Genomic DNA, 18,275 nt, shown 5'->3' with positions numbered 1-18,275 from the left:
TTTTTTACAAACTGATCACCCGCTCACATGCGTACACACTCACACCCATGTGCGTGTTGATTTTTGAGTCAATCTCAAACACTGCATTGCAAGTTCCTCTCTCCTCATGCAGAACAGACCGTTGCAGAAACACAGAAACACCAGTGGCAAAAAACACTGGCAAGAAAAAATAAACTAAACAGGAAACACAAAATTAAGTTTGCTGCCTTGCATGTCCTTGAACATACCATAGAATCCTTGGGCTTGACAATTTCTTGTCTTTTTTTTTTGTTCAATAATATTTTCTTATCTATGCATTTACTTAGGAAAAGCTAACAAATATTTCAGTTGCTCTCTTATTACTATGTGTGTGCGTATCTTTTTTAATATATATATATACACATATATATATATATATATTTGTATCGACATTTGCATTGGTTTTCTCCTCTTCTTAATTTGTCCACGTTGAGTTTTCTTGGTTTACGTAGTTTCCATCTCTTTCCAAATCCCATTTCGTCCCATTATCATCTCCCAACCTACCCGCCCGCCCGGCTTTCATTTCCCCGATTCCGTCCCTCCCCGGGGTGGAAAGCGGGGCTTTTCAGTCCCGTGCTGCCCTTTCATCTCTCCGCCTCCATCGCCACGCTGGCCTTTTGCTCGGTGCCTGCGCGGGGGTTCCCGCCCGTAGGCCACGCGGGGCAGGGCTGCGTGGGGGGCTGCACGTGAGTCCAGAGTCCCTGTGGGGGTTGCGGCACATTAGGTACGTTTGGTAAGACCCCCCAGCCGCCGATCTGGGGGGGCGGGGGTGAGGTGGCCATGGAGGCGGCCATGGGACTGCCGCCGCTGCCACTAAAGCTCTCGGACGCCTTCAGCCTGGAGAACATGGTCAGCGCGTCAGGGAAGTTGGGGGGCGTCGCTGGTGTGTTGGCTGGGGTGCACATCTGAGAATGACAAGGGAAAGAGAATGATTATTACATGCTCTTAGAAAAACATAAACATTCTACACTCTTTTCCTTAATATGCCGAGTCCACGTCTACAATTAGCAACTTCTGACGTAAGGAGAAGAGCTGAAAATTACAACTTTCAAGCGTAATACCAAAGATTCATTGGTTCCAACTCCTCCAATGTAAATACTGGCTAGTTTTCTAGGGCATCTATGATAATAACTTAAAATCTTTGGGTTTTGGACTGTCGGTCAGACAAAAACAAGCAATCTGAAGATGTCACTTTTGACTCTTTTAGTGTATTAACAAGTATATAAGTAGAAGAGAGAAACATGTAACTTGTCTTGTAGCTGCACCGCATCATGTTTTATTGAGTCAATTATCAGTTGAAAAATGTGTGTCTTTTTGTCTTCTATAATAGATTTCTTCCAGTATGACGGTTGAAATTTAAAATCGTGAGGCTATAAAGAGGTTTTGTCTCTTATTCTTATTATTTTATAACAACTGAATAACACCAAAACCTGGTTGCAAACTTCAATGCTGCTGTAGTGGGAAAACACATAATGTGCTGTTGACAAGCATATGCCACAAACTATATGCAGTAATGTACACCAGCGGATATCACTTTAAAGGAAGCAAACTGAAGGGGGTTGTATAACTGAAGGGGAACTTTGCTTCCCCAGAGGGTCCTGATTTTGACATTACAGTCCACACACACACACACACAATTCACCATGTGCCAAAAACAACACCATGTGAACAACATGTTTGGCTGCTCAGAAATTGTAGGCCTTCGTCCTCATCCTCACTAACTTCTCACACGATGCTCCTGTGGCTGCTTCCTATATGTCTCAGTCCATTTGTGGCCAGGAAAACAACAACCTTCTGTATTTCCATAGGGAAGCAGAGGTGGAGCCATGTTTTAATCAGGAGGCTTGTCATCTAAAAATAATTGCCCTACATGACAAAATAATCCCAAATCACCAAGCCACAACAATGGAGAAAACTGTGTGGCAACTCCCAGGATTACGCAATATACAAAATGTACTTATGATTCAAGTACAACTGGAATGACTAAATCTGAGCTTCAAACTACATCAAAAATATTTAACCATCTATTGTGCAGTTAAACCTACAAAAAGGTCCAGATAACATTTTCTACCCATTCAGGATAAATGCAAGATTGTTTTGTTTAATTAAGGGGGGGAATTTTCTGGAATTGGGAGTCATAGGCTCTATGAATCAACTATGGGGGGAACAACAGCTGCAGTCACACATGAGTACTGGAGAAAAAAATGTTAACGTGCTGAAAGGGGAAGAATCTGTAAAACAACATTTCCCTTGCTGACAACGAGAACTCAGGCTGACCTCTGGTATCCACGGCCTCATTTCCACAGCGTGGTTCAACTCGAGTCACTTCTGGTACCGGGTTCTATGCCCCTTCTCGTTTCCACTGTGGATGGTTGATCACTATACTGATTGACGTGATATCATTTTCACTCGTTGAATCCTTTCATTGGCAGCCATACAGAGAAACGTCTGCACTTCGTCAATGGTAAAGCGTAGTGCACTGGGTAGTTTTGCTGGTTGCCATCTTTAAAAAAGTTGTGTCTAGATAATATGAATATTGCACACATTTTAAAATGTGTATTTGTGCAGGATGTCCCCTGACGGGCAAGTGGTGACTTGTGACAATTCTCTCTGATAATCAGTTGATCTGCAGTGTTTTAACTTCTCCTTTCTGACTTAAAAAAAGCGAGTCGGGTTTAGTAGAGCTGTGCAGTGGAAATGCGCCATAATCTACCCTCGGCTCTGCCACCCTGGATGCTCAGATTGTGACACGCGGCCTTAGTACACAACAGCCTTGAGAAAAACAGCAGTGTGACAGGAACACCGTTCCTCCCTTGGGGTTGCAATCGGACCGCTGTGCCCCCTAAAAGTGCTGCGGCAGGCGATTAGTCCTCTGAATACACAGTGCGGAGCTCGGCTGGCCCGGCCGAGTAAGAGGTTCTCAACAGTGGCACGCTGTTATGAAAGGCGAGTGTGTCCGCTGTGCACGGCGACAGGAAACGCTGGCTCATGTCTCTGAGGCCGTTTCCTGCTGTAAAGAGACACTCGAGAATGCTGAAGTGACCTCTAGGATTCTTCCAGTTCTTGGCGAGCGGCGGTGGAAGCTGCTGTTCGGGTTTCCTAAACCTCGACATCAGTTAAGGGTCCGTGTGACGGGTGCTCGAACACCTGCCTCCTTGCTTACGGTCCAGGAATGGAACATGCTGACACATGACCTTTGAACTACACCGATGAGCAAGTATAAATATACACATCCTGCAGTCTCTGAAGAAACTATACATTTCACATACGTACATATTTATTCTTGGGGCTTTTGCTTCATACAGTTTTTGCTTTATACAGTGACTTAACAGGAAAGATGTAAGGGGGAGGCTGACAACGAAACAAACTTCGAATACTAAGTTTGGGTTTCGCAATTGCCCACCTCACACTCCTCTAGTCATTAAATAACACAACACACCTCCAAGTGTCGGCAAAGGATTGTGTGTGTGTGTGTGTGTGTGTCTGTCTTTGCAGGGGACCTTGGACAGAGTCAGAGAATTAGACCGTATCGACTCACAGGGAAGAGGATCTGGCCCAAAGAGATCGATTAAGATCCAACTCTTCTATCGTAGTTTAGATCTTAATGCTTATCAAACATTTGATAAAAGCTTCAACGGACCTCAGAGCTTTCAGCATGTATTTAATGATGACCCACGTATGTGCAAAGAAACCCTTCCACTCCCAAACAAACAAGCCACAAATATGGAAAATGTGCTCTGCCGTTTTGTACAAATCAAAGCACATGACCTGGGTATTGTATAGTCAGTAAAAAGTCCACAGAGATTAAAACCTGGTGCTGCATACTGTGGAAGGTTACGGTGTGTTCTCTGTTTGCCTCTTAGCAGATCCACAGAGGTCCGAGGCCTGTGTTTTTAGACTGCAGCTCAAATCCAATTGGCTGTTGGACAACTCCCGTGCATGTGGGCTGCAACCGTGGAATTATACAAGAGAACTGGAAACCGTGTTGGAGGCGGGGCTTCCTTTCAGTTCTGTGGAAGTTGAGTCAATGGTGCATGAAGCAACAAAATGAACAAAATATTACTTCCTGGTAGAAGATTAAGATGAAATGATTTAGATATTCTGGTGATTTTCCAAATCCATTGGCCAATGAAGGAGGGAAAATAACTATGGATACAGCCATTAGTGAATTTTAACTTTTAGGAAACTAATGATTTTAATGAAGGGATTTGTTCTTACTGGGAAGTTAATATACAGATAAAAAAATGTTGTCTGATTTACATGTGTATCCTTCCCAATGTGTGTTTATAGAATAAAGTATTTGTGGGCCCCATGGCATCATGTGACAGACCCAGAAATTGTGATTCTTCGGTTCGGTTGCTATGTAGAATTTGCTTCAAAGTCTGATGCCTGCAACAAGAGTTAATATTTAATTTGAGAAAAATCAATAACTGTGACACACACACACACACACACACACACACACACACACACACACACACACACACACACACACACACACACACACACACACACACAGTGTGTCTCCAGAAGGTTTGCAGCTGTGCCACGCACACACAATTGCCAATGTGTGTGCTGTGAACCATGTGAGGTTCACTAGACTAGAAGATAAGTGTCGCTCAGTTATTGAATGGGTTACATGACTCAGTTGGCTATCAAGTATAACACATTTAAATTAGCCAGTTACTTGGCAAAAGAGTGGAAATTATACAAAAATGTACTTAAACCTAGTAGCACTTGTCTTCTCTCTTTTTTTTGCTATTCAGTGTACAATGTATTTTAATGTTTTCCTTATTAATGTCATTTCAAACTGATCTGAACTAATCTTATGTAGTTCTTACACGTGAATAGAACTATAACAACTATAAAACCGTGCAGGAGACCATGTCTGACTCCATCGCAAACACTGTGCAGTGAATTACCCGTGTACCGTATTGGCTAAATATACAGTGACAAAGAAACAAAGAAAAACAAAGCAGTAGATGTAACTACTGTTTATTCTGCGGGTGCACACAAATTCAGTACTGTTGAGAGTCAATGCGAGAGGTCTGGGGAGGTCAACTTGTTTTCAAATTGAGGGTACCGTGACACCGTTAATTGTCTCCAAAACACGACGACTTGAAATTTGAGAAGTCAGCTCGGTTAACACACACAAATGGCTGTCGAAATGTACCGCCATGTTGTTCCTGCTGACAAACTGTCAGTTCAGAAACACAAGCAGCAGCTTAAAGCAATCATTATTGAGAACCCTCTCTATACAGACAGGCTGTGTGTGTGTGTGTGTGTGTGTGTGTGTGTGTGTGTGTGTGTGTGTGTGTGTGTGTGTGTGTGTGTGTGTGTGTGTGATATAAGTGCATGTAGCAGCACATATAACCGAAAGTATGTTAGAGCAGGGAGGTGTACAGATGGAGAGACGGGGTGAGTAACAGACAACGAGATCAGGTTTGTGTTCAAAACAGAGCCTACAGAGAGGGGATCGCCATGGCGACTGTTGTTACGAGGAAGCATCGCAGATCTCCCATTGACGGGACGGGGCTGAGGTAGGGCGAGCTCTGTGGTCACAGCGGCCCTGGGCCCGTCCACCCTCTCTCTCTCTCTCTCAAGTCTGTTTGCTGAGCAGGAACACGAGGCCGACAGGCAGCGACCACTCTAAACACGCCCGGTCCGGACCTGCGGCGAGGCTCCACAAGCCTGAAACACTCCTCCGTTTGTGTACACACACGCGTGCGTGCGTCTGTCTGTCTGTCCACAAACTCAGATGAGTCGGTGTTATTTCCAGTCCAACCGACCACATTCCTCAGAAATATCAAGTGTGTGTGTGTGTGTATGTTGCAGACTAGAGGCAGAGAAGATTATATTTTATTATTTATTTTCATGCAGAGGGTGCAGTTACGTCCCGTGACCCCAACTGACCTCCACCTCAGCGCGCCTACACCACGTTACACACAAACATCCTTCCTCATCTCACTTTAGTCTCTCAGGATGTTTCTGTCCAGCTGTCACAGGAATTCAAGACACGTTTTGCAACAACTGAAATGTGATATGCTTGTTTCCATTAACTTTATTGAAGCAAACCAAAAGTGTTAAAGTCAAGTAATACGAAGCAAGGTCATTTTTCACATTTTAATTTTTAATTATTTCACAACGTCCAAAAGCCAAATTTAGTCAAACATACATCAATACCTAATTTGTCTATTTGCTTCACTTGTTTTTGACGACTTGGGTAAGTTTGATCTGATATTGCTGTACATATTTACGATTATTGGTTCTCACCGTCACAATTTGCTTAACAATACTTAACATCTCTTTTTCTCATGACTCCCTCTGCTATGAACATTAGTATGAAGCGACAACATGTCTGTTTTCTCTCCTTCTCCGTGGTTCTCTCATCTCCCACTCTATCTACTTCTCCCTCCAGCCCGTCGCTTCACACACTGCCAGATAGCTTTTGCAGCAAACTGTGCTGAGATAAGCGAGACATGAGGATCATGGTGAGGCATGTGGCCCCTAACTCGCTGTTCAGTATAAAGCATACATGAAGTATCTAGACAAACGGACTGTCAGCAGAACATACCGTTTATGCTCGTCACCGTAAATCTGACTATTCAAAATGACACTTGTCTTGCTCGAAAAATAAATACAGATATGTGCGTTTCAACTTGTAGACTTGTTCATAGCCAACTTTCGCAAACTTTCTAGGATTAGAAGATTATGAAATTTTGATATGTGGAGTCATTATTCAAAGTAACACATGCTGGCGGTGATTGGTCAGTGTGACTGTCAGAAAATGTTTCTTCACTCCGGCGAGTCGGTCAACTTGAAAAATGGCACATGGCGTGCATCTGCAAAAACAAGACGAGGTGTCTGGCGTGATTGCACGCACACTTCCAAATCTTTATTTGGCCGTCTGGTGAACCCCGAGTCAATTTATGGTTTGAGGAATTCTGCAGTTCGCTATTATTAGAGACCAATTTATAGGATAACCTGGAGTCACAGCTCCACATTGTGCTGCACATTAAATCACAGAATTCCACAATGACGGGACGTGTCATAACCCTGAACTCTATAACGACGGGTCTCACTGCTCGTCTTCCAGCAATGGTGTTGTAACCATTCGTACACTGGACCAAGTCAAAGAGGCACTTAATCCAACTGTTCCACTGAAACTGAGGCTATTAATTAAGTGGCAGCTCCAGGGTGTAAAGCTGTGCTATACTGAAAAAGAACATGGGGTCGTATCTAAATCAATTAATTTTGAGAAAAAGTAGCAAGATATGGACAGCAGATACAAACCTCAACTGCACCTTTTTTACTGCTGTTAAGTGGTGGTCTGTGGGAGGGTGCCGACGTTTCACCAACATCAGGTCTGGGCTAGTCTTGGGTGCATTAATGTCATGCATGTTTGATAAGCATTCTGAAATATTCACTCTTTATTTGTTTGGGGAGGAGAGTACCTTTAAAAACTGGCAACGCTGACAATGCATGTCTCCGTCCAGTGTGCAATGCATACAGTGTGTTTGACTTAACTGACATGAATCCATGGAAGCAAAGCTTTATGATCAAAAGAGGACGAATGTTGGCCAAGCCAAGATTAACAAGAAAATTGGAGGTTAAACTTGGCCAACTGATGAGATGAACCTCCTGAATATATCAAATTACTGGCAAAGAGCACAAATGAGTCCGTCATCTTTAGCTAAGATTACTGGAACTGGAATGAGTTGTTTTGACACTATGCTTCCCAAATATGTAACCTCAACAGATGAGCAAGATTCTGTCCAATAAACAACGACTCGTGAGTCTACGTGGCACGACTTACTTATTTGGCCTCAATAAACCACAAACAACAAACACGCAACAAAAGACACGTTTCCATTTAAGAATTGCACAATAGGCGTACTTTAGATGCGACTACAATCGAATGCTGGTGTTGCAGCACGGCCACTGATGTAATGTAAAGGCTGAGTATTCTGACTGTGAGGACGAGGAAAATGAGCCTAAATGGAAGGGCACGGCAGATTATTGGCAGAACAGGAGCCAGAGGGAAAGGTTGAATAAAAGGAGAGAAGGCAGGCTGAATAAACCATTGCTGAATTAACTCTACATGATTCGTCCTGCCTGTTAAATGTTTAAATAGGGAGTGTTTTTATGGTGTGTAGCCTTGCAGTGCTTTTTTTTTTCTTAAAGCTTTTTTTGGAGCTGCCGCCCTGCAGTTGGATCCCAATGCAACCATGTTTGACTATTACCATGCCGACTACAACAAAGATGATGAATTATTAGATGTAAATAATAACCGACTGATCGCATGAGCATTTGTATGATTGAGAAATTAAATACACACCCAGTGCCCAAAAGTTGCCTCACAGAAATGTCCACAACACAGCAAAATAAGAGGAAATTAAGGATATACAGTCAGAGGGGAAGAGCTCTGCAGACCGCCACACATTACTGGTGATTACTGGAATTGCTTTCGTATTAGTCTTTACATTGGTTTGTTTTTGGAAAATCCTGATTTATGGTATACAAAGCAGGATTTTCCAAAAAACAAACAAATGATTTCAGATGCAAATTCAGTCTTTCAGCAGATGATGTGACCATTTGAAATAAAGTGAGCATTTACTTTTCTTATGACAACAACTGACAACGCAAAGCTAAGGAAACACATCTTTACTGACAAATTGACAATACTTTCACAAATGCTACAAATACTTCAAACGTATCAATATTTTAGAAATACCCCCGGCTGAATTTCAGGTAGTTAAGAAGGGAAAAGTCACAACAGAAATTGTGCGCGGTGCATGACGTCGGTATAAAGTGGAGGTTAGGCAATAGTTATAACATCATATCTAACCAAGCAACTGTCTGTTTTTCTGATTATTATTATTATTATTATTATTATTATTATTATCCCGTCACATAGCTCATCAACAGGAGGTGACATGCAGGTTTTTAATGGGAGCGGCTGGATGTCAGAACTAGAAGTTTATTTTCCAAACTAAATAGAGGTTGACAGGTGCTGCTGAGCATTTCAAGTGACAGGCCCCTCCCTTCTTCACCCATGACCCCTTCACTCCTTCGAGCTCACCCGGCTTCCAGCAGCTGAGCCCCGAGGCGGTGCATGTCCATGTCTGAGTTAATATCATAAACACACAGGGACATGGTTGGATTTGTGCTCATGAGGGACTCGGTTGATCATTAGCCGGGCTGTGCTCTGTTTTCAAGTGTACTATCGCACTGTATAGTGTAGGAAAGAGAATGAAAAACAAAAAAAAGATAGGAGCATTGACGGAAAAAGAAAAAGAAAGCAGCAGGCCTCGACATGAACAGAAGATTTGAGAACTGAGATTGAGTGGAGTGCTTGCTCTGTTTGACCAACTGCACGCACTGCACTGCTCACAACAATGGCAAACAGGCCGACAATAGGTGTTCAGTGGCCCACTCATATCTAGAAAAAGGGAGTTTGGCCTGGCGACTGGTAACAGTCTGACAACAGAAACTACCAGGCCAAAGGTCACCGTGAGGTAGAACAACAAAACACTACAATGTAAACACTGTGTAGACACAAGATATGTCCCTTAAGGCTATACGCATACACTGAAGATCAAATCTAGTTTTTCCTTTCACATGCACACGCCATATTTTAAGCGTCAGCTCCCAGTTTCAATTTGAACCACTGAACATATTGCATGTGAATCTTTGTTTGACAACTCAGGATGTAGATACTCTAATGTATTGAAGGGAAGAGAAAAGCCCAGTCACAGAGTCACAAGTCCAAAAACCTTGTATGTTCAACATACTTGACAAACAAACAATTCTGATTCTGAGATAGAAGGATCAAATGGGGAGTAACGATGGGACAACAAGGGTCAAGAATGGGAGTTGGAGAAAGCAGGAAATGGATGGACGAGGCTGAGGAGGGTGACAGCACAGGAATGGAAGGACGAGGTAGAGCGACAACCTGAGCTTAGCTGCAATGCTACAGCTAACCTGAGAAAACAGACCAGGGAGGCACAATGCGACAACACTATGTGTGTGTGTGTTTGTTTGTGTGTGTGTGTGTGTGTACTCAGGGACTGCAAGAATCAGTGTGAAACTCAATTTAACTCCAAGACTCATAAATACATCTGGTCCTCGCAGCCATCCCACATGGATTCCCATTCTTAAGAGTCCTTTGAACCAAAAGTTCCTGTGTGTGTGTGTGTGTGTGTGTGTGTGTGTGTGTGTGTGTGTGTGTGTGTGTGTGTGTGTGTGTGTGTGTGTGTGTGTGTGTGGTTAGGGTTCTGGGAAGCCGTGCTCCTGGAAACATGCAGAGCAACACGCTGTAACATGCAGAGCGCAGGCCAAGCCTCTTCAGATGTGGCTAACTGCTTGGCAAGGCAGTATGGTGTATAATACCGAGGGCTTGCTCGCCACCCACTGACACGAGGATCGATTCTTTTCACTGAGGGTGTCATGGTAGCCTACTTCTGCAATTCTGTCTGCAATTATTTAGACAGTGGTGTAAACCGTAGCTCAAGATGCGTCTCTGCCTTCAGATTGAAGTGAAATTGGTTAGCCCCGAGGTTAGGCACAAGGCTCTTGAGGTGGGCCGGCTTTTAAGATTGACCAGCTATCCTGCCCCAATCCACAGGGTGCCACACACCCTTATATACCGTATACCCTGGTGAAATGTCAGGAAGGTATTATGGTATGAAAAACTGGAGATTGCCTGACCCTATTACAGACAACCACACACACACACACACACACACACACACACACACACACACACACACACACATATAAATATCCAGGCACAGATGCGTGCACATTCATTAACAACATGAACAGATATAGACATGATTAGATTTGAGACGCCCTGCTTCTTGCACACACCCATACCTACTGATGAAATCAGACTTACATACAAACAATGGAACACAACAAACTGGATTTCACCTCATTCTGCACTTAGTGCACTTCTGTAACCAATGTGTGTAGCAGTACAGAGAGCACCTTGTTTCTTTTGTGGCTGAGACACACCTTAAGTACTTGCCAAACACCCTTCGTCGCTTGCTATTTAAGACCCAATTTAAGTATCCCCTACGTACTTTTGTTAGCCTTCCTCCGTCTCTTGCACTGCGGCGATAAATGAATGGAGGCCGTGACAGAGAGAGAAATAGGAGCAGACAGTCGTCCATGTGGTCACATCATGATTTATGAAGGTAATTATACCTCTGCTCTTCTACATGGGCACACCACACACTTTAAATATCTGGGAGATCTTATATGGATGAGAAAAGTGAGGATTTTGATAAATCCCTTTTTTAAAGCCACACCCTGACACCAAAACCAAATGTTTGTAGTTTTGTAGTTACCAGAAACACCCCCCCCCCCCCCCCTCCACATACACACACACACACACACACACACACACACACACACACACACACACACACACACACACACACACACACACACACACTTTATCCTACTGGGTGTTTATATTGCCAGGAAACAGTGTTTAATGCCCAATACTTCTCTGCTACGTCACTCGGTACCCAGTTAGTTACTGAACGTTGCCCTTCATAAAATCCTTGCTTCATTCACCTTGTGCGTGATGCCAGTGACACATAGCAATTACAAGACAATAAAAAAAGGTGATCATTCAAACAATGGAGCTGTTTTTCTTCTTCTCATGGTTCTGTGGGTTGTAGTATGTAGGCCAGGCTGGGTTGTGCTCAGTAGGAGGAAATTGTAAAAGTTCTTCAAATGGATACAGTTTAAGATTACTTAATGCATATATTTAGCTAATATGCTCATTTGAGTATAAAGAAGGAGAAGGCCAGCTGTTACATCGTATAATAGGATGGGAGCAAAGACAAGAACTAGAAGGGTTTCTTTTCTTTCTTTCTTTCTTTTTTTTACATCAATAAAAAGCAGATCAGAGTGAGAACACGAGGTAGACATACTGTTCGAGTGCAGATATGATTTAAGAAAAGAAGAATGTGTAATATTTCTAGATTAGATTATTTTCATTACCCTGACATACTTTAACATAACGCCACAGAGTCCTAACTTTACTGCAGGGCTGCCACATGAGGACCTCAAAATATATATATATATATATATATATATATATATATATATATATATATATATATATATATATATATATATATATATATAAATATAAAATGAACAGCCATAACTCGGAAATTACACGCATGTGAAGCAGGCTCGTGGCTTAGTAAGGTTGTTTCCCTGCTTAGTCACATGATGGGGTCACATGTTTCCTGACAGCAGTGGAAGTCATCCAGCAAGGCGACTTCTTCCTGTGTGGTCACATGAGGATTCATTCATGTTACTGTGGACTGTATTTGCCCCACGGGGGAGATAATAATCACGGAAACACTGATACTGGTGTTAGGGATCCGTGTTTTTCCCCCTCGAGATTCATAGAGACGCACAGTGAACAACTCAGACTATTGTAACATTCTCCAGAAAGATATTTCCCCTCAGTTGCTCATGTGCATCTTGTTCCAAGAAAATCTTTCTCTCGCACACAAGAAACCATTTTAGATAGTCCTGCTAACCAGAAAGACAGTGGTCTGTCTATTACAGCTGCAATTCATTGATTAGTTGTCAACTATTAAATGAATTGCCAACTCTTTTGATTATCAATTCATTGGTTTGAGTAATTTTTTAATGAAATAAAAAGTCAAAATGCTCCTAAATGTGAATGTTTTTTTTATAGATTTAACAACTAATTAATTAATCTAGATAATAATCTACAGATTAATCAACAATAAAAATCATCATAGTTGCAGCCCTCCTGTATACTTGCATTCTGCATCGAGGTAACAATATGGAACATACTGGAGCATTTTTGACAGCTTGCGTACCAACTGTGTAAAAATATCAGAAATAGACTTAAAAGGTGCCTTTATATGAGATTCAGAGCATTTCAATCGCCTCCCATCGGCTCTCAACATGGCGACGCCTGAGCCGGCAGCTTGCAGCTAACAGTATAAAATACAGATTTCTGACAGAACCAGGACTGGGGAACCGGAGGTTGGACGCTGCGAACAGCTTATGGAACAGTCTCCCTGACCACCTAAGGGCAACTAAGACCCTGAACTCTTTTAAGACTGGCCTAAAAACCTTTTTATTCAGGAAGGCATTTTTTACCTTGTGTTAATTCATTGTCAGCTATTAATTGTTTTATTATGGGTTGCTTTAACTATGTTTGTATTTGTTTTACTATATATTGGCTCTGTGGCACTTATTATTATTATTATTATGTAAGGCGCCCGGGGAGCAACTGGGGGTTCAGTGTCTTGCTCAAGAACATTTTGACATGCGAACTGTGGGGAGACTGGGGATCAAACCGGCTACCTTGTGGTTTCAGAACGACTACTCATCCCCTATCCAGAGAGTCACGCTCACGTGCACTTAAAGCATGTGCGGGCAGCCCGGCTATGTCAACAAAGCAAGAAGGAGCTCGGACACACAAACACACACAGACAGAAAGAGACAGAGACAGAGAGAGAGAAAGACTTCAGTATCTCCTCAGAGAGATAATACTCCACCATTTTTTTTTTTTTAACATAGCAATTAGTTGTTTGCTGCTGTATTAATACTCTGACGTTGAATATAGCTCCTTTTAAATGTCACCTTCCTAGAATATGTATGAAAACTAAAAAAGGGCCGTGTGTACAAGAATATACGTGTAATATTTTCCAAGAGGGATTAGCATCAAACAGCCAGAAGCCACACAAATAGTTCCAAAGTGTGAGTGAACACGTCGATGTGCTGTTCTGGGGTGGGAATTGCTTTGAGATTTATACTTCAACACGATGATGAGGACATGGCATATACAATTCTCTCACGGGAAACATAAAGAGCTAATTGCAATCTAGAGCCTTATGTTCTGCAACTGTAAAAAGAAATCGACAGAGCTAGCAACTCAGGCAGGCAGGAGGAGGAGTGAGAGTGTGTAAACTAAAGTAAGAGAGAGGGTGCTGTGTTTTTACCGGCACCCTCTACTGTGAAAGGGTCCATTTTGGACCGGTGAGAGCGTTGCATCCTGCAGGAATGTGTTGCGGTCGCCTTGTTAGAAAAGGCAGGGCGTGGGTAGAGGAGAAAAACTGGGAGTCGACGGAGAGGGGTTTGCAAAAAAAAAACACAAAGCAGCAAGTTGGATTGAGCTTAGGTGTCTGGGTGTCCATCACGGAACGTACAGTAGATAAAGAGATAAATGGATAGTCGGCTCCCACCGACATACTTCATATACACAGATGTAGACAACAACAAACAAGAGTGTTAACTGCGTGACTGTGCACAGATTGTAGCTCTACATCGTGTGCCAAAGCACGGGCACTCCCCCGGGTCTGGGATCGCAACTAAAAGGAAACAATAATGACACAGGCTTTATCTAAATCCTGCGCCCTCCACAGCTTTATACAAGACTTAACTGAGGCTCGCTCACCTCACTACTTGATATTTGATACGCAATATAAACCTCTGACATACAATGCACAAATGATGTATTAGCAAAGCACACGTAAACAAACTCAGCCTCGACGTGGCTTACTACTATCCTACTGACAAATCCCCACCAGACATTGTTGAGGGATAACTATTTCTTAAACAACAGCGCTTTTGTACCCAAGTTAGTTTATCTCCCATGATGCCACCGTTAGATGGGAAAGTGATTTGGTACTTCATGCATCGCCGGGGCCTCAAAAACAATAGCATAAACCAGCCTGTTGAACAGTGTAAATAAACTAAGTGACCTACATGACGTCCTAACCTGCAGTGCTGCCAAGAACTGCATTTTCTACGGGCTATCTGTCGGTGGTTTGAGGGGGAGGGGCAAGGCCTCGAGCCAAAACAGCAATCACAAAGATGAGTTCAGTTTGTGTTGCAACGACAAACATTGACGCATACGCATGTGTGGCAGAATTGTAACTGAATGTTGCTCATGTTTACTAATTGAGGAGGCAGATAAATAGCGAGAAGCCACAGCAAAGTGAATTAGATACCAACGAACACTGAGGCCTGATAAGCTGCGGGAAGGTTGGACACGCCGCCATGCTGTAGTACTGTTGTGACTCTCTCGCTCACACACACACACACACACACACACACACACACACACACACACACACACACACACACACACACACACACACAAACACCCACACTGTGTGTTTGCGTGTGTGTGTACAAAACACAAACGCATGCGTGTTAAGTACGTGGATACGCATGCACACTCTGGTGTGTGTGCAAAAAAGCTTAATTGCGCAAGGACGCGTCTATAACAAATGACACCAAAAAGCACACGTAGGTGGTCTGCTTTCTGACTTTCATTATCCAGTGTCTGCGGCAATCAAGCTCAGCCCTATTTGGCACACCAAATAGAACAGCTCTTGGCAGATTGTTTACTCTCTAAATTAAAACGAGACATTTCGTGAGCCAAATAGAGGGCCGAGGTGGTCTTATTTACTGATCAGATGATAAAGGGCCGGCTTTCTTTCATATAATGAAGCTACTGTAACAATGATCCAGCTAAGAATTTGCGATATTGCACAACTCTGAGGCTGTAAAGCTAAAAAAAAAAATCTCTCACTCAGCGCAATAAAAAAGTGAATCCTCTTCTAACCACACAAAATTGTTCAGCAATTTGATGGCCGTCTTTTCCAAACAAAACAGTGAGTCAAAAAACAGAAGCAATGTGAGCTTAAAAAAACGATCAACTGTCTCGTCCAGAATCCACCGCACATCCCTGTCAGGCTCTTCCAGGAGGGCAGCTGTTGCTAGATGCTGCCATGCATGCAGCTGCAAACAAAGGCTTGTGTGCTGCCAAAGTGTGCTGCTGCTGCTAAAAGCCCAAAATACTGCGAGTGTTTCATAACGTTCAACCCCTGTTGAGTGTGTGTGTGTGTGTGTGTGTGTGTGTGTGTGTGTGTGTGTGTGTGCGCCTGCACACAGAGTCACATTCGGACCAAAATCTTTCCAGTTTGCTCTGCTCTGTTTTGTCTGACCCTAAAAAGAAAAAATAACCCGAGGCAAATGCAATTTCACGAGGATCTATTTGAGAGGCAGCTGTCCTCTTCCTGGAAGGAGACTTTTTTTTTTCTGTTTTACCCAGAAACTGGGTAAAAGGGTGCCCTTCCTTCCTGCTCTCCTTTAAGCACATCAGTTGATGCAATGACACATTAAGGATTTCATATAACTGCATCTATGTTCTCCCTCCCTCTTTCTTGCATATATACTCTGCTGCTGCTGCTGCCTGCCTGTGTGTTTATTTCTGGAAGCTCACAACATGGCCGACATGTGCTTTGTTATTGTTAGCACAACATCATCCTTCTTGGCCTATAAGGGCCGCTTATCCTCCCCCATCCCACCCAAACACAACACAGTGGCCTTAAAGACACACTAGCTCGCAGTTCGGCTTGTTACATAGACATAAACAGAACCACACGGAGCATTAACATGTATGTTATTACCATCCCCACACTCACCATTTGATGATGATGGCCATATGGAATATTTGTTTCTTGGAAAAAGACACTGAGGGCAGTCTGCAATGAAACACACAGAATATCAATGGCAGTATATGTTTCCGATAAATGCATTAAAAACAACAATTAATTCGTCCAATTGTCGAGTAATTATGTCTTGATGTACATTTAAACAAAAGCTATAATAATACAGGGAGCTTGCGGCGAAGGCACATTAACTAGCATCGATATCGCCGCTGCAGACTAAACAATCTCTCTCTTGCGGGCTCGTCGACACAACACGACGGTCCTCTGTTGCGTAACCGGCCTCGCCTGAACACCGCTGTCATGTGTGGGATTATAGTATTTAATCTAGAGTAGTCTAATTGGATGTACTTGATGTAGCGTTACGCGTAGCTGCGCCTTCCCTCCGGGTTTAAGTCTGGCTAAAGCGCAAACGACTACTTGAAATGCTGCAAAAGTTGTTGGTTAGAAAGTAGGGCCAATATATATATATATATATATATATATATATATATATATATATATATATATATATATATATATATATTAAAGGGGGGGACACATTGCGCAGACTGATGCTTTGTTTTGTGTCGAATTTCTGAGAGAGCCTAAGAAAAAGTGTCGCGAGGCAGAAAACTACTGCTCGGTCGGACATACACATGAGCCGTGTCTCTTCTAACGGTAACCACCGACTCCGACATTGAAACCTCCTAATTTTCTATTTTTCTTCTTCTTCTTTTTTTTTTTTTTTTACCTCAAACTGCCAATGTGCCGCTTGCAAAAGCTGCTTCGCCTGGTCCGCCGCACAACCCGCCGTCAGGACGAACTGGTTAATCATGACTTGATGTTTGAGTTCCTCCATTTTTCGACGAAGCCCGTGTCCTTGTCTCTGGAACAGACTTTCGACCGTTTTCCTCTCTGTCTTCACTCTAGTTGGATTCCGTCTCTCTGCCTCAGTCGTCCACCATTACAGCCGGTCGAGCAAACACAAATATTTACTGTAGGAGCGGTGGTAGTGGAAGGAAAAAGCGTAACGTGATTGACAGACCGGCGCGGCCAATCACAAGCGAGCACCGCCGGGTGGGATTTGTATGCTCTCGCGCAGAGCGTCTCGGATCGGCGTGTGTTTTAAACGGATGCGGGTTTGTTTGTGTCCTCAAAGACACGATTAAACGAAAAGAGTTGCTCAAGGGGAGCACCTTTACAATTGTGGGACATGTGTGGCATTGAAATCACCGCAGGGGGAGGCAACCTCCACCCCTCCTCTCCGTCGAGTAACCTCAGAGAGGGTTTGTTTTGGACTACAACTCCCGTGAGCACCCGCTTTGTTTGTAAAGCTCCGGGAGGCAGACTTTTGTGAATGACGGCCGCTCTCGTCCAATTCCCAGGCGCTGTGTCACTATCTTGCCAAATATGGTAAACAAATCCACCATCGCCAATTACATCACTGGGAGTTAAATTAGGGGGACAGCCGATAGTCGTGTCTGCTCTGCGCCCTTCTCATACCGCTTCTCTGTGCGCGTGCGTGCGTGCGTGTGTGTGTGTGAGCCTGTATGTGGTGTGTGTGCCTGTATGTGCTCGCGCGCGCGTCACACCAGAGCCGCATCTTCTCTGCACGCAGTCCGGCATGCGGCGGCGTTACAACATCTTCGCAACCCCCATTGTCCTTTGTTGTTGTGTCAGAGTGAGGCTTTTACGTCTTCTTTGCTCAAAGACACTGCGGCAGGTCGGATGGTTGACTACACGGGG

At 43.4% G+C, this 18,275-nt stretch overlaps 1 protein-coding gene across 1 annotated transcript; it reads right to left on the bottom strand.

Annotated features, from left to right (window-relative positions):
- Positions 1-587: 587 nt before the first annotated feature.
- On the bottom strand, positions 588-17,490 carry ubald1a (UBA-like domain containing 1a). Its single transcript, XM_079237090.1, has 3 exons — positions 17,281-17,490; positions 16,524-16,583; positions 588-923 (listed from the first exon to the last, which is right to left on the bottom strand). The coding sequence occupies exons 1-3, from the start codon at positions 17,386-17,388 to the stop codon at positions 603-605; spliced, it is 489 nt and encodes a 162-aa protein (XP_079093216.1). The 5' UTR covers positions 17,389-17,490; the 3' UTR covers positions 588-602.
- Positions 17,491-18,275: the final 785 nt, after the last annotated feature.

The sequence above is a fragment of the Taurulus bubalis genome (assembly GCF_910589615.1).
Source record: "Taurulus bubalis genome assembly, chromosome: 2".
Lineage (NCBI taxonomy): Eukaryota > Metazoa > Chordata > Actinopteri > Perciformes > Cottidae > Taurulus > Taurulus bubalis.
Note: the sequence above shows the minus strand (reverse complement) of the source record. Positions and strands in the feature narration are given on the sequence as shown.

Bases quoted from the DNA above. Each gene is read 5' to 3' on its own strand.
- ubald1a (XM_079237090.1), bottom strand. From the start codon at position 17,388: ATGGAGGAACTCAAACATCAAGTCATGATTAACCAGTTCGTCCTGACG. The intron at 16,584-17,280 runs GTAAAAAAAAAA...GTTTCATTGCAG, and splicing joins CGGCACATTGGCAGTTTGAG to ACTGCCCTCAGTGTCTTTTT. The intron at 924-16,523 runs GTGAGTGTGGGG...TGTCATTCTCAG, and splicing joins ATGGCCATCATCATCAAATG to ATGTGCACCCCAGCCAACAC.